This window comes from Carassius gibelio, chromosome B9, assembly GCF_023724105.1.
Source record: "Carassius gibelio isolate Cgi1373 ecotype wild population from Czech Republic chromosome B9, carGib1.2-hapl.c, whole genome shotgun sequence".
In the NCBI taxonomy this organism is placed as follows: Eukaryota; Metazoa; Chordata; class Actinopteri; order Cypriniformes; family Cyprinidae; genus Carassius; species Carassius gibelio.
Genome location: NC_068404.1, coordinates 18,532,444 through 18,554,696, shown reverse-complemented (window position 1 = coordinate 18,554,696; position 22,253 = coordinate 18,532,444). Strand labels below are relative to the sequence as shown.

General features: G+C 41.2%; 1 protein-coding gene across 4 annotated transcripts in view; it reads left to right on the top strand.

Moving 5' to 3' along the window:
- Window positions 1-22,253, top strand: part of LOC127965555 (sodium leak channel NALCN-like) — an 86,418-nt gene that overhangs the window by 13,435 nt on the left and 50,730 nt on the right. For all 4 annotated transcript variants that reach the window (XM_052566383.1, XM_052566382.1, XM_052566381.1 and 1 more), the window contains 3 exons: window positions 2,792-2,934; window positions 3,933-4,037; window positions 7,863-7,949. In XM_052566383.1, coding sequence (XP_052422343.1) covers window positions 2,792-2,934; window positions 3,933-4,037; window positions 7,863-7,949 — 335 coding nt within the window. The remainder of the gene's footprint in view (window positions 1-2,791; window positions 2,935-3,932; window positions 4,038-7,862; window positions 7,950-22,253) is intronic.

Genomic DNA, 22,253 nt, shown 5'->3' with positions numbered 1-22,253 from the left:
CCTCTCTGAATAAATATAAAAGATGTATTTTCTTAACTATCACTAATATAATTCATGGAAAGATGGCAAAATAGAAACATATTAAACATATACTTAATAAAAACAACAAAATATATGCCAATATTTTCTGTAAGATAAATAAACTAGCCAATTTTGTTCAAATGAAGGATTACAGAAATAAGTATACCGTAGATTTATTTCAGAATAATATTCTACTACTTAGTATGTCCTCCAGAATTTTAAGTATACTGCTCTGACCCTTCATAGCATTGATTGTGCAAGTTCATGACATCTTCTGTTTCGAGTTTTTTGTATAACATCACAGAGTAGAGTGTGAATTCATGCCAGCATTGATAAAGCACAACTCCCTCACACCTTAAGCACTCATCCATCCCTATATGAAAGCTTTACTACCACTGAACTTCACTGTGAGTACCAAACACTTCTCACTGTACTCCTACTCTAGTAACACCAGAACACGTTGGATGCTTTTGGTTCCGAAATGACTTGAGACCAGAGTATGTATTTCCAGAAGTCAGTTTTGTAAATATGGGCTTTGGAAGAGGTTAAAAGAGTTTGCTTTGGCTATAGTAGGTAATTCTAGTGGTGACAACAACCATGCAACTCTTTTCATAGCATTTGTAGGCTCTGAGACTCTTGCATGTTATTTCTCTTGCTCTTTTTCTAGCAAAAATTAACTAATCAGTAATTAAAACTTAAAGTGAAGACCTGATTATTTCAGGAGCCTTGTCACAAGTCCATTGTTTTTGAATGGCGATGCTACTGCTGTTGTATTTTCACACTTTAAACAATAATTTGGTATATCTCTTATACCATTGTTCTCTTTTATGCTAAGAAATAAGTCACCTGGCAGTTCTCCCCCAAGTGATTCCACTGCTGTCAGCATTAAGCCTGAGTGTGATTCAGTGGGCTATTTAACACTTTTAAATGGGGAAGTCGTGGCCTAATGGTTAGAGAGTTTGACTCCTAACCCTAAGGCCGGCGACACACTGGATGCATGGAATAAGCATCTCAGCCGCGTGGCATGTCTGTTTTTAATTCGGCTCCCATGTTAACAGGTTAGAACGTGGTAGCGTGCATGCTAGAAATAGAACCGACGCCTATTTTTCACGCGACACAAGCATCTTGGAAGTGTTTCCAGGCAAAATAGAATAGGAAAATAGGTTTATATGTCATTTTGTACACAAATACATATTAATTCATGACATTTTCATGTTTGAAAGTCTATAGGTTTACATAAATGAAGATATAAATGTAATACAAAAAAATAATAATAATTATCGATTTTCAAATATTGCACCTGTCAAATACTGTTTGACTTGCCATCAATACTGTTGACGGTGTCCTTTATCTGTAGGCTTTATATTTATGCTCAACATGAAGTATAGATATTGTTGTCGTGAAGACAAGAGCCTGGTCTGTCGGCGGCCTACCTCTATGTCACCTACAGCAGCAGCAGTGTGCCAGCGCCCCGTCAGGCACGGTTTTGGTGTGTAAAGATACAGAAAACGCGAGGCAGCCGAGCGCCAGCGCCACGTCAGGCACTGTTTTGGTGTGTAAAGATACAGAAAACGCGAGGCAGCCGAGCGCCAGCGCCGCGTCAGGCACGGTTTTGGTGTGTAAAGATACAGAAAACGCGAGGCAGCCGAGCGCTAGCGCCGCGTCAGGCACGGTTTTGGTGTGTAAAGATACAGAAAACGCGAGGCAGCTGAGCGCCAGCGCCGCGTCAGGCACGGTTTTGGTGTGTAAAGATACAGCCGAGCGCCAGCGCCGCGTCAGGCACGGTTTTGGTGTGTAAAGATACAGAAAACGCGAGGCAGCCACCACGCTACTGACACACAGCAGAAACGCCACGCTCACGCCACGCAGCCAGTTTGTCACCGGCCTAAGGTTATGGGTTTGAGTCTCGGGCCGGCAATACCACAACTGAGGTGCCCTTGAGCAAGGCACTGAATCCCCAACTGCTCCCCGGGCGCCGCAGCATAAAACGCTGCCCACTGCTCTGGGTGTATGTTCAAGGTGCATGTGTGTTTACTGCTGTGTGTGTGTGCACTTTGGAAGGGTTAAATGCAGAGCATGAATTCTGATTATGGGTTACAATACTTGGCTGTATGTCACTTTCACTAAATGTCAGGAAATATACTTACCTGTTGATTAAAAGTATCCTTAAAGATAATATATATATATATATATATATATATATATATATATATATATATATATATATATATATATATATATATATATATATTTTTTTTTTATGATTATTATTTTAAATAATAATATTTTCTTATCAGTGATACAATTTGTGTTGCAAAAATGAGTACACCCTCCTGAAAGTTACAAAATAATAATAATAATAATAAAAAAAAAAACTTTCAGGAGGGTGTACTAATTTTTGCAACACAAAATTGTATCACTTTGATAAGAAAATCTTATTATGCTGAATAATTTTGTAATTGATCAAGCAGGCTTGTTGGAACATTGTATCTCCAAAGAACCCTAAGATGTCTTCTAAGTAAAGAGTAATTGCTGAATTTGTTGAGTTTTAGAGGGGGTGCACTCATTTATGCTGTGCACTGTAGCTGGGTAATAGGAAGCACCTGACAAGGTCCACTAATGCCAAGACTGTGTTTATGTCTGAATTTTTGTGTCTCAGTTCCCTGTCAGACCAGTCTGGGGGCACAAAAACATCTCAGACATGGGCTTCTCCCCCTCCTCTATCTAACTATATCCCCGTCGTGACCCTTCTTGTCGTCTCCTCTTGCAGGCACCAGTATATTCACCGTATATGAGGCCGCGTCTCAGGAGGGATGGGTCTTCATTATGTATCGAGCCATCGACAGCTTCCCACGCTGGCGCTCATATTTCTACTTCATCACGCTCATCTTCTTCCTCGCCTGGTTGGTCAAGGTGGAAAAATCCTTTTCTTCTCACACCAGCGATCTGCAAAAATGTAGTCATAATCTGCACATGGGTCCTTCTTCATTTCTAGACATAGAAAAGTGAGGGTTATTCTAGGAGTCTATTATATTGTTATATTATACCTTGGGTGATAGTTTTTTTTTAAAATTATTATTCTGTTTTTTATTTATTATTATTGTGTGCATTCATGACCAGTGAGAAGTTTCAGTATAAAGGTTTCTCAAATACGTAACACTGGCTCACCGAAGATGCATTTATTTGATCAAAACTACAGTAAAACAGATATAGTATTACATTTCAAAATAACTGTTTTCATATTACTTTATTATATTTTAAAATATTTTGTTCTGTAATGGCAAAGCTGAATTTTCAGAAGTCTTTAGTCTACAAAGTCAATTGATCCTTCAGAAATCATTATAATATGCATTATAATAACATTTCTTATAAATATTTAGAATAGTTGTGTTGCTGTTTTTGTGATATGTTTCTTTTTTCAGGATTCTATTATGTATAGCAAGTTCGTACATTTTATTTGTTTTAAATGTCTTTGCTATGACTTTTTATCAATATAATCATCTATAATCGTCCTTGCTCAGTAGGTATTAATTAATTAATAAGTATTAATTACATAAACAAAAAAAAAAGACTTTTGAAAGGTAGTGTGGATGTCTGAAAATTAAGACTTGACCCCATTTAGTTCACATAGTTAAGGAATGTTCAGGGTTAAATTCAAGCTAAGCTCTGCTGAAATAATCTGTGGCTATTGATTACCATCAGGGAATCAGTTTGTAACAAACAGAATTAAACCTCATTAAATGTTGAAGATGACAGTGTTAAATATGAAATATCATATGTATTTTATCATTAACACAGATCTGTTTTCACACTTTTCACTTATATGCCAGACAACAAGAATAACCATTCATTAAAATAATAATTTCTGGGCATTTATTAATTTTTATCATTTCTTTTGCTTGTGTTCCCAGAATGTGTTCATTGCTGTGATTATAGAAACGTTTGCTGAGATCAGAGTGCAGTTCCAGCAGATGTGGGGATCCCGGAGCAGCACCACGTCAACAGCTACTACACAGGTAAACCAAACACACTTGCGCACATGTGCACAAAAAACAGCCTTTGGTGTATGACTCATTTCCCATTTTGTTAATCTCTTTGATCAATATGTATGAGCAGATGTAATTAAACCAACTAAAGCAAAAATATCAAAACCTTCAATATCAGCATTTATGGTTATTAAGCACAGACCAATACACACCAACACAGACATCTGAAGGAATTCTTCCCATAATTCTCTGGAGACTTTGAGTCTGGCTTCCCTGGCCTTCAGCAGGCAGGATACACCTGACAGCAAACTGTTTTAAAAAAAGAGGGATCTGATTGGGCGGCTGGCAGACTCAGGGGTGAGTCATAGAGGAACGTTGCTGAAAGTGCAACAGACCGAAAGAGAGGAAAAGACAGAGTGTGTATGTGTGTGTGTTTGCAGTTCTGTCATTCAGCCTAAATTTGATGTGACTGATCAACTGAACGGATAGAGAGAATCAATTAACCCTAATGCACTCGCTTTCCTGCCTGCAATCCTCTCCTGTGGGGAAACCTGTCCTGTTGATTTTATACAATGATCGCCTATCTAATGTTTGGTGAGAAATTCACACTAACCAAGCTAATGGTGCAAATGCACAGAAAATCTGGAGCAGAGGAGTGGTGTGAAAATTTGTGTGTGTAATTGTGTGAACTGACGCATAGTGTCTCCCTGACTGCGCCAGTCACAGTGCCAGAACCAGTCCTGGAGCAGAGCCTTGGAGGTTGGCATGAGTGGATCTGGCAACACTTTTGGCGGCACAGGGGTGACCTGACCACCATTATTCAAGTCTTATGGCTGTGGAAGTGCCCTCTGGGAAAAAGAAGGACTATAGCACACAACATTTATTCCAGCACTGCTTTAATGGGGTAAATCTGGTCAAGAAATACCTGATGCATGTGATCTTAAAATAAAATAAACAAAAACAAATCATGGAGAAAAAAAAAAGGATCCCTGAATTTGTCATTACTGTAATCCAAAATTAATCTTATTTTTGTTACTAGATTAAAGTAATGACTATCAACCAGTTTTACGTTTTTTAATTAATAGTTCAGTTATAAGAATATTTTAACTGCTACTATGAAAAAGTACCTTATTTGTCTATAAAGTGTTTGCAAACCAATTGTTATAGCACTTTTGTTCATATAACAGTACTTTTAAATGAAAAAGTGCAATATACACTAATTTTGAATGCATTATTGAACGTTAGTGCAAAACAATGCGATTAATTGCAGACAATCGTGCAATTAATTGCGATAAAAAAATGTAATCATTGCCCAGCACTAATAAAAGTCTTTCTCTCACCTTTGATAGTTTTTTGGCAATCCTTGTTGAGTAAGTTTTAAATACTTAAAAAAAAAAAATCTTAATCTCAATAAACTTTTATATACACACTTTATGAGCAAAAGTAATGGGACACACTTCTCAATTATTGAATTTAGTTGTTTCTGTCAGGGCCATAACCACAGGTGAAAAGTGGACATGTTTAGAAACAGCAGCAACTCACCGTCACCGAGTGCTGAGACGCATGATGCATAAAAGTCACTTCACTCTGCTGATTCCATAGCGCCAAACTTCCACTACCATTGAAATCAACACAAAACTGTGTGGCTGAAGGTTTATGGAAGCAGCTGCATGTAAGCCTCACATCACCAAGTGCAATGCCAAGTGTCAGATGGAGTGATGTAAAGCTCACTACCACTGGACTCTGGAGCAGTGGAAACACGTTCTGTGGAGTGACAAACCATGCTTCTTTGTTTGACAGTCTGGCAGGCGAGTCTGGGTTTGGGAGAAGCAAGAACAAATTTTTTTTATATACATTTAAAATATATATATATGTGTGTGTGTGTGTGTGTGTGTGTGTGTGTAGTAAAAAAAAAGAAAAAGATTAAGCAGTGACAGTCGCTATATTGCCACAAATTCTTAAAATGGAAAACAATAATAAAAAATAACAATAAGGCATATCTCATTCTGTGGACACAAAGTTGAATTGTCTTCAGTAGCATCTGGTTTTCCATGCCCATTGGCATTTATGAAATTTTGAATCGATTGCTTATCTGTAATGTCTGCAGCAAAAACTGTATAATGTATTTTTTTGCTCTTGGTCTAGGTAAGGCTATTCTAAGGTGCTGATACTTCACAGGGAGAAATAGCTAAAGAATGTGTGAAAGTTAATTTGTCTTTCTACCCATTTGTGTATATATATATATATATATATATATATATATATATATATATATATATATATATATATATATATAAGTATTTGTACAAAAATTTAACATTGGTACTGACATCATAACTTCTTACTCTTGCTCTGGGTTAACAGTAATTTAAAATGTCAAGTTTTAAAAATGTTTAACTGTTGATTGTAGTAAAGAGACTGTATAATGTTTGTATAAATTAGGACTTGCATTTATTGAAGCTAACTGCAATATTATTTACCCCATGAATTTGCAAATAGGATTAATATCCCTGGGTTTATAAATCTAAAGTGTGAAATGTGAACCCTGACTACCCAGGATTAAAAATGACTCTGAGTTGACAAATTCAAGTGTGAAAAGCCCAATAAGGCTCTTTGAATTTGCCCATAGAACTATAGACAGTGCTGTGACCTTGAAAACAAAATAGCCTTTCTGTGTCTTAATTTTAATTATGTTGAAATATCTTATCGAATAAAAATCTCTTAGGGTTCACAAAACCTTGGTTTACTGAGTGTTAGACAATACAACTTGGAATGATGCCTTTAATCTAAAAGAAGTAAAAAGAAAATAAGGTTCTCCTGGGGCCTGATGATACTCTTTGGCAAGATTTGCACCATCCCTTTTGTGACTGTCTTATAAAAAATAATATAATTCAATAAGGCCCCTTAAGAAGATTACCACATGAATGGCAAAGTTATAATTACAAGACTATGAGGGGAAACTTTTAAAATATCTATTTATGTAGGTAACCTTTTTAATCTGTCAGAGCTGAAGGGGGCATTGTAAGCTTAATGACTGTCATTTCTCATGGGTTTAATTGGTTATCTATTCTTCTGAACTGATAAAAGACAGACATAAGTGGAACAGCAGCAGTGCACATTAGGAACAGCCATAAGCACACTTTAAATTCTGTGCAGAGGGGTGGGGATATGAACAATGGGAGGGTGGCACAAAATTCAGTCTGAAGCTTGATGTATGTTAGGAAAATGCATGGGAACATGTGGAACGTAGACGTGCATGTCATGTTATTCATCCCACACCTTTTGTGCTAATGTGGTTTGATGTGGAGAAGTGGGCCATTTGTTTTCTAAACAATCAGAATTATTTAGATTTTCACTTGGTGGACTATAATAAGGCGTCAAGTACAGAGCCCTATGACAGTTCTGGGCTGTGTACATATGGATAAGGGTAGCCTCTGTTATTTGCCAGATTCAAGGTGCCTGCTGCAACATCCCTCCCTCCTCTAGTCCCTGCTGTCTCTGCTGCTGTCTCCTCGTATCTGTCATGGTGAAGTCATGGTGCATTTAGATTCTGAAATGTGAATAGATGCTCGCTGGATCATGAAGCCAATTTCTTGTGACCTTGCCTGTGTTTATAAAATGCTTATGAAGTTGGTGGAGAATTCCATTAAATATCATGTAATCGGCAGTTGTTTTTAAGATTGTCAATTTTCCTTAATGCCAACAAGTTGTTTTTCCCCCAACTTATTTGTTATCAAATATGCATTTGTGTGTGTGTATTAGCTGACCAAAACGCCAGTCATTCACAGTTGTTAACAATTTGCCCTCTCTTTCTCCTTTCTTTTCCTCTCTTTCCATCTCTCCTCCTGGTGGCAGATGTTTCACGAGGACGCGTCTGGAGGATGGCAGCTCGTGGCGGTGGACGTGAATAAACCACATGGCCGGGCGCCTGCTTGCCTCCAGGTACCAGACATGCGATTTAATGGCACTGACGCCCCCGACTGTCAGCAAACACTCAGTATTGCCTGACTGCCACATCTAATGCCACACTGCTGTGTGGGAGTGCAAGAAATGTGCTGCAGGCGGCCTGAACGCAATAGACACATTTAGATTTCTCTCAAACTAGCTGGTTTGATTTTGACAGAGTATGAATAGACTGTGGAATGAACACAGCAAAGTTTGCCTTCCCCCCTTTTGTGAGCCCAATTTAGCGCATGCACAACACATACAAATTTACATACCCACTTATTTGGATCATTCTTATGCCTAATGTCTCTGCAGAAGCACTATAATATTTTTCCCCATCTTATTTTACTTTAAATCGACATGAAATCAATACTGACCCCATTTGCGTTCCATTTACCATGTTCCTGGTCTTTTTCTGCATGATTTTCAATACATGGTATTGCAAATAAATCCATTTCAGACTGACTTTACTAGACAAAAACTCAAATGGCTTATTATATTAAAATAATGTGCTAATGTTGTTTTTAAGCATTTTGACACTGATATTGCAGAGAAATTATAAATTGGATTTTAGTGATCATAGAATAGAGTGGCCTTTTGATGGTTGATAATGCCATAATAACAGAAAGGACAGCATCTGGAGAGAGTCTAATTGCACTTAAACCAGTCCTGACGTTTAGATCTGCCTACACAAAGGGAGAGAAAGATCATCGGTGACAATAAGTCCCCATCAGAGTCACATTAAAGTAAATATTCAAAAATACAATTTAATGCATCACATTTGGGTTATGATTCGACAGTATAATCCTGTAAAAAATCTTGCATTTTGTTCTAACATGGCTTTTCAACTGTAGAGCAGAGAGCATTTGAAAATATTCAGTGCAAGTAAAAAAGACCAAAGACTGGCATTTAATGACATTTCTGGGGCCAGGTTTATGTGAGGTGAATCCATCAGGTAAAGGAAAGCTTTTGTATTTCCTTAGAGAGGGGCAAAGTTTACAGGGGGTTGGGTGGGGTGAGCAAGAGAGAGAATGCAGCAAATGGGTGGAGGTGTAGTTCATCATAGACTTAAATCACAATGGTGTTATTTATTTACTTATTTTATTTTTTATTTCCATTTTATTATTTTTGTTTACCAGTACATATGCCAATTAAAAAAACAAACAAAACAAATTTAATTACTTAAAATAAGATTTCTCTGTAACACTTTAGAATAAGGTTCCATTAGTTAATGTTAGTTAACTACTTTCGTTAACATGAACTAAGCAAGAACAATCCTTCTACAGCATTTATAAGTCTTAGTTCATGTTAATTTCAACATTTACTAATGCATTATTTAAATCAAAAGTTGTGCTTGTTAACATTAGTTAATGCACTGTGAATTACCATGAACTAACAATGAATAACTGTATTTTCATTAACTAACATTAACGAAGATGATTAAATACAGTAATAAATGTATTATTCATTGTTTGTTCATGTTAATTAATACATTAACATTAACTAATGGAACCTTATTCTAAAGTGTTACCGATTTCTCATTTATGAGATGCTAAAAAAAAAAAAAAAAAATAAACAAAACAAAAAACATTTTGCCAGCACATGTGATATGATAAACACAGAATATAATTTTTTTTTAAAAGAAGAATGGGGTACAGTATAGTAATACAAAAGACAAAAGCCAATACAAATTATAATTTTTGCAGCAGGTATATGTCAGTTTCAGCTGTCAGTATACATAATTAGTATTAATGTCATAACTCAGTAGTTAAGACTAATGTTTCTAGTGTTGGCAGGCTGTAGCTTGTATTTTTCTTATATTTAAGCAGGAAGCAATGGCTATTCTGTATTTGGTTGTTCCCTATCTGTTGGTCACTATGAGTTATGTTGTGATGACATTAGGGGATTCACCTGGGAGCCTCAGTCATCTCTGACTTTAAGAGAAAAAAAGGCAATACAATTTGTCTAGTTGATTTTACATACTTGAGCCACTCTTGCATATGGGTATAAATAGGCAACAGGTGCATCCACTCTTCAGATTTCTGCTTCAGGGCAAAGTGGATGAATGTGCTTGATCTCCACAAAGCCAATTTAATCTCTGGAACTGTTTTGTTGGTGTTACCATGTAAACAGTGTAGTCCCTGTCTGCAGTGACTCCCCGGGGCACTTCAACTGAAAGATCAAATTTCCTAAAAGAGCAAATCACGGTTAGCTCTTGTTTTTTTTTTTTAAAGATGCTGTTCCTTCCATGTCCTCTTGGTTGTGATCGTTACCTGTCTTTTGAGGATTGACACAATCGTTGTCAAAATCGGTTTCTTGGAGCAGGACGCGACTCACAAATGCAATCTGCTCCAGTGCCTTTCTTTCCAGAGATGCATGAGGAGCTGAAGAAGTCACGGACGACCCCATCATGACGCAGGAGCTGCACTTGGTGACTGACTTCGCCCTCCGGGCCAAGAAAATCACTTTGTGGTCCCTTAGGAAAGCGATGTCTACTCTGGTGGTCCAAGAGCACCATCTCTGGCTCAACCTGGCAGAGATGAAAGACGTAGACAAAGCACATTTTCTCAGCGACCAAGGTGATCCATCACATCTTGCCCTGGCATGATACACCACCCCTGGTGCCCTACTGGGACCTCTCTATTGTCCTGGCTGGACTTCAGAGAGGTCCCTTTGAGCTGCTGGTTTCAGTCGAGTTTAAGTTCCTGTCTGCTAAGACAGTGCTCCTGACCGCACTTACTTCCATCAAGAGAGTCGAGAACCTCCAAGCATTTTCGATGACCGAAGATTGCCTTGTGTTCAGGCCAGCCTACTCTTACATTATCATTAGACCTTGGCCTAGATACGTGGTTCCCACCACACCTTTTCATGATCAGGTGGTACATCTGCAAGCACTGCCCTTGGAGGAGGCAGATCCAGCCTTAGTGTTGCTGTGTCCTGTAAGAGCGATGTGTATATATGTGGACTGCACCCGGAGCTTTAGAAGCTCTGAGAAGATCAGCAGAAAGGGAAGACTGTCTCTAAGCAGCGAGTGGAGTGTGCCCTCACCCCTGTGCCCCCTGGGGGTGAGGTCCCATTCCACACGGAGTGTTGCCTTTTCTTATGCGTTGGCGCACAGCACCTCACTGGCAGACATCTGTAGGGCTGGGCAACATCGAATACCTTCACAAGATTTTACAGTCTCTGCGTTGAGCCAATTTCTTCCCATGTGTTGGGTAACAGGTAAGTGGTAATCAGGTAAGGCAATCCCATATGTGTATTCTTCCATGTTAAGGTTCCCCTCTCTGTGAGCCTGTGCCTTTCTTTTGACTGATCATTCTGTCATTCTTTGCTGGCTGTCGTAAGTAGGACCTGCCTCAGAGACCCATTTCATATGTCGTACTGTCTCAGGCCTGTGTTAGTCCATGCAGTGCCTCCAGATGATACCTCTCTGTGGATAGAAAGTGGCCTCCGTAGACCCCTTCTCAAGAAGGCTTACTTCTCCACTGTTACTGCCGAGCTGTAACAACAAAAAGGAAAGACATGAATCAAATCTTCTTTGAAGATCGAAATTCCTTCTGTTAAGAAATTTATGTGGTGAAAGGAACAGGGGATTGGTTATCACCAACAGTGTTATACTCCTCTCTGGTCCCTACGGGTACCAAGGGCAGCTAAATTAAGCAGGGCAGGTGGGAAGGTTACGACCTATACGTAGCGTTTGTCTGACACATGGCTGCTTGTCAACATTTGCAATGCCATAAGATTGTGACGGGGTTCAGGTTGTCGCACTAATGTTGTCACAACATAACTCAAAGTGACAGACATATAGGGAATGTCTTGGTTACGCCGAGGACTGGGATGGAGGGAATGGAGACGTTATGTCCCAATGCCATAACTCCGAACCATCGCTTGCGGCCTGGGACAAGTTCTAGGTTCCTCATTGTAAAACCTGAAGAGTGGATGCACCTGTCGCTTATTTGAATCAGGTATGCAATATCCACTAGCCATATTTCATTGGTGGTTTCTCTTAAAGTCAGAGATGATTGGGGCTCCCAAGTGAATCCCCTAATGTCGTCACGACGTAATGTCTCTGTTCCCTTCATCAGGGAACATGGGTTATGTAAGTAACTGAGACATTTCATTATGTGGTTAAGGTTAATGAGGTCTGCTTGATCTCTTCTCCAAAGGCCACCTTGGTGTTAATTAGGCCTCTGCATTTTCTTATGTTATAATTGCATTACAGCTATTCTCCTGGATTCTTTAAGTTCTTCAAGTGAAAGATTTCTTCTTTTGAGTTTTGTACTTATTCTTACTGCAAACGTCTTTTAAAAGTTTCAATTCAGACTCTAAATATGAATGTCTCAAAACTAATACATGTTTCAGTGTAGTTTAAATCCTGACCTTTGCAATTTTACATTAATAACAGAAAAATCAGTTGAGTGTGCATATTACTTTACACACTTTTTTTCAGACTGTGACAATAGCCCTTGATAAGATTATACTTTTTTGTTATACTTGGAGATCAGAACATAATAAATGTATAAAACTGTTGTTGCCCGTTATGTTAATTTCTGTTTTAGACAAAAACTCAGATTAATACAGAAAGGATGTATCTCTTGATATGATGTTGTACCTAGTCAAAACATTGTTGATTTGTCTTTTTTCATTCTATAGGCTTGGTTAATGTGCTAAAGAATCTTTTTTTTTTTCATTATATCGGTCAAAACAATTAAACATTTTTTCAAAATATCTTTTTACACAGAAGAAAGACAGTCAAAGAGGTTTGGAATGACATGAGAGGGAGCAAGTGATGACAGAATTTTTATTTTCGGGCAAACCGTCCTTTCAATGTGATTTTTCTTCACAGTAAAATTATATATTCTGATAGCCACATTAACATCTTGGACTAAACTTGCAGTAGATTGAGTTTAACACAGCTGGTTAGTTATTTAGAATAACAATACAGTTCAATGAAGAGCAGTTCGCTGATCATGCAGTATCTTTCCCACTCTGCAACTCTGTGTTGAAATCTTCAGACGTCATGTTTGATAACCCTTTTAATCAGAAGGTGCTGCCCATAGAGGAAACACCTTGGCTTTTGCAGTCACCCATTACGCACCTACGCCAAGGTTATTTATATAGAGGAAACCTTCTATTACGCCAACTCTGACCTTGCAACACTCATTTCTCCCAAGGGACCTATTTCTCCCAGCCGTAAGCATGCCTTATCAACAACCGCAGCTATGATGCTCAGCACCCAGCCCGTCTGCATCCCTAACCAGGTCTTGAACAGTGGCTGGAGAATTCTGGAGGACAGTCAGCTTTAATTAACCAGCAGGTCCCAGACAGAGCATGAATCACCTCCTTGCAGTAATAACTTCGATAAGCAGTGGGATTTGAGGACTGCTGGTCTCCCATCAGCTATTTTTGTTCTTAATTTCTAATTAAACAATGGAGCAAAAGTGTTAGAGTATGCCTATGGAGTTCACAAAAAATGCTTTTGTATTGCTCAGTTTGCTGATCACTTAAATATGGAGTGTTAGATGTACTGTAGGAAGCTTCATTGGTCTTTGCTGATCTGTTGTTGACAGACAGATAACCTCTCAAACAGTTTTCTCCATTTAAATTTTGTTTTTAAATAAGCTCCATCTGTTAATTTGTCTGTCAGTTTAGATTAAAGGGACAGATCAAACAAAAATAAATTTCTGTTCTGATTTACTCATCTTTACATTGTTCAGAACCTGAGTTTTTTCTTCACTAAAACACAAAAGGAGATGTATAACAGAATGCTAATGCTGCTCGTCATCATACGAAGAACATATGGTAAAGTACAGCATACAACTGGTGCAAATGCCTTATGTGCTGTGTTTGTGTGCACAAGTTATTTTCCAAGCAATGAAATTAAATGGGATCTAAAGATTTCTAGCTTTAAGAAACGACACAAAACCAACATAAAAGTATCAATAATTGGTCCATATGAATTGTTTCCTATTTTCTAAGTACAGTAGCTTTGTGTGAGAAACAGTTTGTGAACTGAATAAACCAATTCTTTGTAAAGACAAAACAAACAAACAGATGTCAAGTTTTCAGTGAATAATGTCTAAGGTTACATATGTAACCCTGGTTCCTCGAAGGAACGAGATACTGTGTTGATGATGCTTTGGGGAAATGTCTCCAGAGTGACGTCTCTGAATAACATCTGTAATCAGTCCAATGGATGGGCGAGACATCATAGGTGGGTGATGTCAGAGACCAGGATGCATAAAAGCATGAGCAGCGAAGCCGGTAACTAGGCTCAAAGGATGAAGCAAGTGCCGGCCAGAGATGCCGGAAGTGTTTCTCGCCCATCCATTGGACTGATTACACATGTTATTCAGAGACGTCACGCTGGAGACGTTTCCCCAAAGCGTCATCAACGCAGCGTCTCGTTCCTGCGAGGAACCAGGCTCACATACGTAACCTTAGACGTTCCTCTTCAGGAACTCAAGCTGAATTGATGACGCTTTGGGGAACGAGAATACCCAAGCCGCCAGACTTTCAAATCTCTGCCTAGTGAAGGACACAGGAGCCTGACAGTTACCTGGCCAACTTCAGAAGGAGTGAGTCTCAAGAGAGGGGAGATCAGAGGACTCGAGGCTTAGGATAGCATCCTGATCATCGCTTAGCATAAGCTTCTTCTGGCCGGAGGCCTCAGCCTCAGTGCACCATGGAGGAAACATGTAACCAGAGGGTCTATGCCCACTAACTGGCCACCAAGAGGGGTGCGGTAGGCCACCATGGCCGCCACGTAGACCTTCAGGGTGGAGTGGGTCAACCCTGCGGAGAGCCTGCAGGAACTCCAGCACTGTACCACCCGGGCAGTTAACTGGGTCAAGCTGCGGTCTCCGCAAAGAGAGGTGAAAAGCTTCCACTTCAAGGCATTCAGTTTCCTTATTGAGGGAGCTCTGGATTGGAGAACGGTCTCAACAACCTTGGATGAAAGACCAGAAGCTCAGAGACCACACCTACAGCCTCTAAGCTCCATGCGGGGTGCACCCTCCACCTGCGAGAGGAGATCTCTCCTGATGGGAACCTCCTATGGAGTGCAGTCAAAAAGAGAAATCAGGCCCAGGAACCAGGCCTGGCCAGAATGGGGCTACTAACAGCAGCCAGACTCCATCCCGGCGCACTCTCTCTAGAACTCCCGGGAGCAGAGCAATCGGGGGAAAAATGAACAGATGAAGCCTTCTCCAAGTATGTACCACGGCGTCCAGACCAGTGGAGCTGGATGAGTCAGAGGAAGTCAGAAGGGACAGTGCAATGTCTCTCGAGTCGCAAACAGTTCCACCTGAGTCTGGCCAACCTCTCCAACTCTTGCTTCATCACCTCTGTGTGAAGGCACCATTCCCTGGGCCTCGGCCCCTGCCTCAACAGGATGTCTGCTCCCATATTAAGATGTCCAGGAATGTGGACTGCTCTCAGCATGAGGAGTACACCCTGGGACCACAAAAGGATCTGGTAAGCTAGTTTGTATAAACAGCGTGAGCGCAGAACTCCTTGGTGGTTGATGTAAGAGACCACTGCTGTGTTGTTGGTGCGCAGCAACACATGGTGACCTCTTAGGTCTGGGAGAAAGTAAAGTAGTGCTCGCAGCACGGCCAACATCCTTGGCCAGATGACATGCCATTTCGGATGGCGGCCACTCCACAGACCACGGGCAGGGTGGCCACTCATGACCGCACCCCAGCCGGTGAGGGATGCGTCCATCGCTAGCATTATGCGGCAACAAGGAGCTCCCAGCACCGGGTCCTGAGACAAGAACCAAGGTTTTCTCCACATATCTAAGGCACGTAGGCACCGCCGCATGACCTTTAGCATGCAAAGTGGATTTACCCTCGGGGAAAACCCCTTGGTCTTGAGCCACCACTGTAGGGGTCTCATGTACAGCAGGCCAATAGCATTCACATTAGACGCAGCTGCCATCAGACCCAGCAGTCTCTGAGACTGCTTGCCAGTGATTGACCGGCCTTTTCTCACTTTTGCGACTGCAGTGAGGATCGACTCGATCCGAGCAGGTGACATACGTGCCTGCATTGTGGTCGAATACCACACCATGCCCAGATAAGTGGTTCTATGTACTGCAGAAAGCACACTTTTCTTGGTGTTAAGTCTTAACTCCAGCTCTTTCATGTGAGCGAGAATGACACCTCAATGCCAAACCGTCATCTGCTTTGACTGAGCTAATATCAACCAATCATAAGTGCGGTTGAGCCATGAAAGTGTGGGGTGAGAGTGCAAGGCCAGAGGAAGATCCGTGTTGGTAGGCTTTTGCCCTAAAAAGCAAACCTCAGGAACTTCCGATGAAGAAGGATGGAGATAAGTGCATCTTTTTGATAGATCGTCACACACCAGTCCTCAGACTTAGCCTGTGCAAGCATGTTGAACTTCAGTCCCCTGACTGAGCGGTTCAAAAAGCACAGATCTAAAAAAGGACACTACACCTCATCCTTCCTCGTAACAGTGAAGTATCGGCAGTAGGACCCGGACTCTGCAACCCGAGGAGGGACCACCTCGATGGCCTCCATCCTCAGAGAGAGTCTACTTCTGTTCCATTACCAGAGCCTGCTTGGGGCCCACCAGAACTGGATTCTGTGGCCTCTCACTACAATGTGAAAAACCCACTGAGACACATTTGGCAGTAGTTTTCACGCTGGCAAATAGTCTACTGAGGGAATCAGCCTCTCAAGACTGATCTCTCGTGTCATCAGAGCAGTTGGCTCAGTGCCCTGAAGCGGCGCACCGGCAGGAGACGGCCAAACTAGATGCTTTGGAAACCTTCCAGGAGGTCACAAGCCTCTTAGCACCGCTACGTTTCCAGGCAGTAACAGCAGTCTCCTAAAACGACGGTCCTCAGACCCACGTCGTCTGCTAGGAAGACTAAACCAGAGCCTGCTTGGGGCAGGTCCCCATGAAGCACACTTGGCAGAGGCTCCCACAGTGCCATGTGACCTCCTAAGGGAACCAGTCTCACGAGACTGGCCTCTGGTGCGCCCGGCGAGAGCGGAGCACTCAACAATGAGAAAAGCACAATCAGCCCCCCGAGAGCCGACCGCGCGAGCTCCACTACTCAATAATGCTGCTTATTATAATATTAGGCATAATATGCTTGTGTAACTGGTGCTTGTGCAGCTGGTGTTTGTGCAACTGGCGCTTGTGCAACTGGCAAGCTCATCGACACCTTCCACATCAATCTCCTCAGAGAAAGATGGGCAGTGCGTTGCTCCCTCTCACTGGGGAGAAAGTACCACAAACGTGGGCTTTCGAACCGCACGAGAGCAGGCACCGGATCTGGTGGTTAAGGAAGAAGATAGGGATTGCCCGTCTACATTCTTTCAGCAGATCCGAAAGTGAAACCCATGAGCACAACCACCACTCCGCCTCAGCGAAAGCGAGACTGGCACCGTGAGAAACGCCAGTGAAGGCTCCCTCCTCAAAGCCTTCTGAGAGTGAAGCAAAACGCTCGCATCGCATCGACGCAGCTTCAGTTCCTGAAGAGGAACTAAAATTTCTCAAGTATATATTGTATGATTTTAGAAGGATAAAAGGGCCTGAGGATCAATTCTTTTATGCTTTATCATTCTGTTTAAGCTTGAAAGCATCCGTCTCCATTTAATGGCATTTAAAAGAGCAATCAGCACATATTTCAAACTTTTTTTCTTTTTCTCAGAAAAAAAATAAAATAAAAAATTGGAATGATGTGGGTGAGTAAAAGATAACAGTTTTGGGGGAGCTATTCCTTTAAGAATGAGTAAATGTTTGGTCAAATGCCACTGACGTGCACTGAATGATAAAGAAATGTTCTTCCCTTTGAGTTGTTGCTAGCTTTGATTCTGGCACAGAACTGATGAAGTATGACAGGCACCTTACTGTAAAGAACACTAATTGTGTGTCAGCTGACGGGTAAAAGCCTGAAGTTTCAAACATATGAGTAGGAGCAGTAACAAGATGCTCTGAATGTCTTTCTGGAGGAAGATTTGGAGCATACAAATTTGGCTGCATCAAATGCAATGAAATAGAGAGAGAGAGAGAGATAGAGAGAGTGAGAGAGAGAGAGGTGCATCCCGCCCTCACAAAGGTTGCTATTTAATTGATTGCGACAGCTCTGCTAGGAATTCATGTGGCACCAGCAACATCAGAAGAAGTAGGCCACCACACCTTGAGTGCATTGACAGTGCTGTGTTTATCTTCTCCATACAAGAGAAATTCAGACGAGTCTTGAAGTAGACAGTGGATGAATTGCACAAGCTAGCTCTCAAACCTTTCAGTAAAACATGCCTTTCAGAAAGACAGGAAAATTTTTTGGGTGAAGTCAAGGGCCCTGAGGAAATTCCCGAGGGAAAACCAACATCGAGAAGCTGAAAATGTCAAACTGCTTTGTCTTGTCACATAATAGTCATAGAGGCTGCTCGCTGAATTCTGAGCTTTGATCCCAGACCAGAGCAGCAGACAGACCAGACTGCCACTGTCCTTCTCTCATCTTTCTCCCTCGAGATATACTGAAAGACAAGCTGCATTTCCTGAAGCTCTACAAGTCCTTTTATGCGTAGTAATATACCTACAATATATATATACACACACACACACACACACACACATATATATATATATACACAAAAGTTGGGAAACACTTTCTCATTCAGAGGTTTCTTTATTGTCATGACTATGAAAATAGTAGATTCACACTGAAGGCATCAAAACTATGAATTAACACATGTGGAATTATATATGGAATTATATACATAACAAAAAAGTGTGTAACAACTGAAAATATGTCATATTCTAGGTTCTTCAATGTAGCTACCTTTTGCTTTGATTACTGCTTTGCACACTCTTGGCATTCTCTTGATGAGCTTCAAGAGGTAGTCACGTGAAATGGTCTTCCAAGAGTCTTGAAGGAGTTCCCCAAGAGATTCTTAGCACTTGTTGGCTCTTTTGCCTTCTGTCTGTGGTCCAGCTCACCCCTAAACCATCTCGATTGGGTTCAGGTCCTGTGACTGTGGAGGCCAGGTCATCTGGCGCAGCACCCCATCATTCTCCTTCTTGGTCAAATAGCCCTTGATGCCTTCAGTGTGACTCTACAATTTTCATAGTCATGAAAATAAAGAAAACTCTTTGAATGAGAAGGTGTGTCCAAACTTTTGGTCTGTACTGGTTTGGTCTGTAGGTATTGACTGCTGAAAATTCAGCTTTGCCATCAGCGGAATAAATAAAGTTATAATACTGTATATTAAAACATTTATAAAAAATAAAAAAAACAACAACAACAAAAAAACAATATATATATATATATATATATATATATATATATATATATATATATATATATATATATATATATATATATATATATATATACTGTTTAACTGTATTTGTGGTCAGATAAATGCTGCCTTGGTAAGCATATAGAGTGTTGTGCAATATGCACAAGAATTAAATTACCCTGCCTCACTTTATCATGTATTTAGTTTAAATATTATGTCTTAAGGGTGTGTTATTTGGTTTATTTCCTGGAAAGGCCTCATACAGGCAAACATGTAACTTAAGCATGTTGTAGATAAAATTAAGCAATTGAACTATCGATAAGCCCCTCCCCTCAAACAGAGATGAGCCATTGACAGTTGAGTATTAATTTCACGGGGAGCAGAATTCGGACATCTGTAGGTTTCAGTGCCATAAAGAAACATTAGCTTTCATCGGTTTGATGTTGTTTATGCTACAAAAATGGAAAACTGATGTGCCTGGGGTACTTGAAACACTGATTCTGACTATTTATTTTATTATATTTCCTAAACCCAAACAAATCAGAGCAAAAATGTCTCTAAGCATTCAGCCCCAATCCCAATGAAGACGAAAACACTCATTTTCTGGTTGCCATACTCTCATTAAGTTCTCATTTTCATCTGCTCAAGCAGAACTTTAATGTCATCTTGTGCTTCAACAAGGTATCGCTGGCTAAAATGAACATTAAAGTTGGTAAGTCCATGCTAACATACAAACCTAAATAGCAAACTGTTATCATGTCATGTACAGTGTTTTTAAGTAAAAAATATAGCGAAATAGCGAAAGTCTACATTCCAGTGCCTCTCTATCTTTAACTGGTTAAATGTAAATTAATTTAATACCCTGCGGTACATGGACAGTGTTGATCCAAGATGTTGTCATTGCGATTTTGACAACCGTAACGTGAGACTGCATTGTGATCTGTATTTTTACGAATTTTATTTTGAAATATTTTATACATGCCTCCATGTAATATTAAGTCTCTGTAACAATAAAAACTCCATGATCACGGGAAAAAGGAGGCCGGAACCAGCGACAATCAAAATGAAAGCTTTAATTATAAAATAAACACAAAACAGTGCGGCAGCCCTCACGGACGACTGCCGCACACAAACAAAATCAAAACACCAGGCCTGGTCCTTTCTCGTCCTTCACTGTCGTCGCTCCTGTTTTATATCCTTCCATCTCCTCCGTGGGACTCGAGACTGGTGGGTCGAGCAGGTGTCGCTCATTTCCAATCACTCCACCGGCCTCGCTACATTGCCACGGCTCCGGGCATTCCCCACTCGCCACATACCCCCATCGCTCCTCCTTGAGCTGGGTGGCCATCCAAGACTGCTCCCCAGCCCATTAGGGAGGCATCTGTCATTAGCAGTCTGCGACGACATGGTGCCCCTAGAGTGGGACCCAATGCAAGGAACCAGGGTCTGAGCTACAGAGGCCCGCGGCACATCACTTTTATTCTTTGAGGATTGGCTCTTTTGTGAAATCCTCTGGCTTTTAGCCACAACTGAAATGGTCTTATGCCATGAAGCCATGAAACCTAACATCTTTTGATACTGATGAACAGTGCGATCCTGGCCTAGCCTGACCTTGCTCATGGTCTGCCAAATTGTCTTGATCCAAGCGGGAGACAGGTGTACCCGCATCATGATCGAATCCCAAACAATCCCGAGATAAGTCGTTCTCTGGGCCGGACAGAGAACACTTTTCTCGGTGTTGAGTCTCAACCCAAGAGAAACTAGATGAGCTAACACGATGTCTCTGTGTTGTAGCACCATCTCTTGCGATTGTGCTAGTATCAGCCAATCGTCGATATAATTCAAAATGCGAATGCCCTGGAGTAGTAATGGAGCCAGTGCTGCATCCATGCATTTTGTGTACATGCGGGGTGATAAGGCTAGGCCGAATGGATGACCCCGAAACTGGTATGCTTCGTCCCCGAAAGCGAACCTCAGAAATTTCCTGTTAAGGCAAAATGTCTATATGAAAATATGCGTCCTTCAGATCGATTGTGATGAACCAATCGCGATGCCCAATTTGCGACACGACCATTTTGATGGTTAACATCTTGAACTTGAGCGCTTTGACTGTACGGTTTAAGCCTCGAAGATCCAAGATTGGACACACTCCCTCACCCTTTTTGGGAACCAGGAAGTATCTGCTTTAATAGCCCGACTCTCTCCTTGGAAGAGGAACATGTTCTATGGCCTCTTTGCCCAGAAGAGTTTGTAGCTCTTGAAACAGTACCTGAAGTTTCCACACTGCCAGACTCTCTGCGAGTGGTACCAATTTTAATAGTTCCTTTTGAGGGGATGTTAGATGTTCCGTGTCCTGAATGATGGCAGGAAACACAGGAACATCTAATATCTCGCTGGAAACCACCGCCCCCCGAATCACACAAAGTGGCGGGGATGGAGGGGTTTTGTGAGGGTAACAGGGTGGGGTGGAAAGATATAGCTTGCAAGCATCTTTTAAACCCGAGGAATCTCCGAATACCCCCACGACTTTGCATCCACGATAGCTGAAAAAGTCAACGTCGAGGGCACAAAGATGCGAGAAGTATACGGTTTGCTCCATGACTTCGACAGCTAATCATGGAGGTCCTCGAAAAAGGGGAGAGACTGATGTTGCAGTCTCTCTCTCCTACCACCCGACAGAAACCTATTCTCCAGATTACTACATTTGGGGGTCTCTTGTTCGCGTGGCCAGTCAAACTGCAATCTGTCCACCGCACGAGTAACCACCTCGAGCAGTTCCTCGACCGATTTCCTCTCGCGAGAGGAACACACAGAGGCGGCTGCTCATGGCCCGAAGACCCAAGAGATATATCATCCTCTCTCAGATCATGAGAGAGGATGTGTGGATCCGGTGACACCACAAGCGAAAGGGACGGGCCCGTCACTTTCTCGTCATGCAGATCTGCACGAGAGCCCTTCGATGAAAAGGTGGGTGCGGTCTGGAAATAGTTCAGATGAGCACGAAGCATCTTCACTGAGAGCA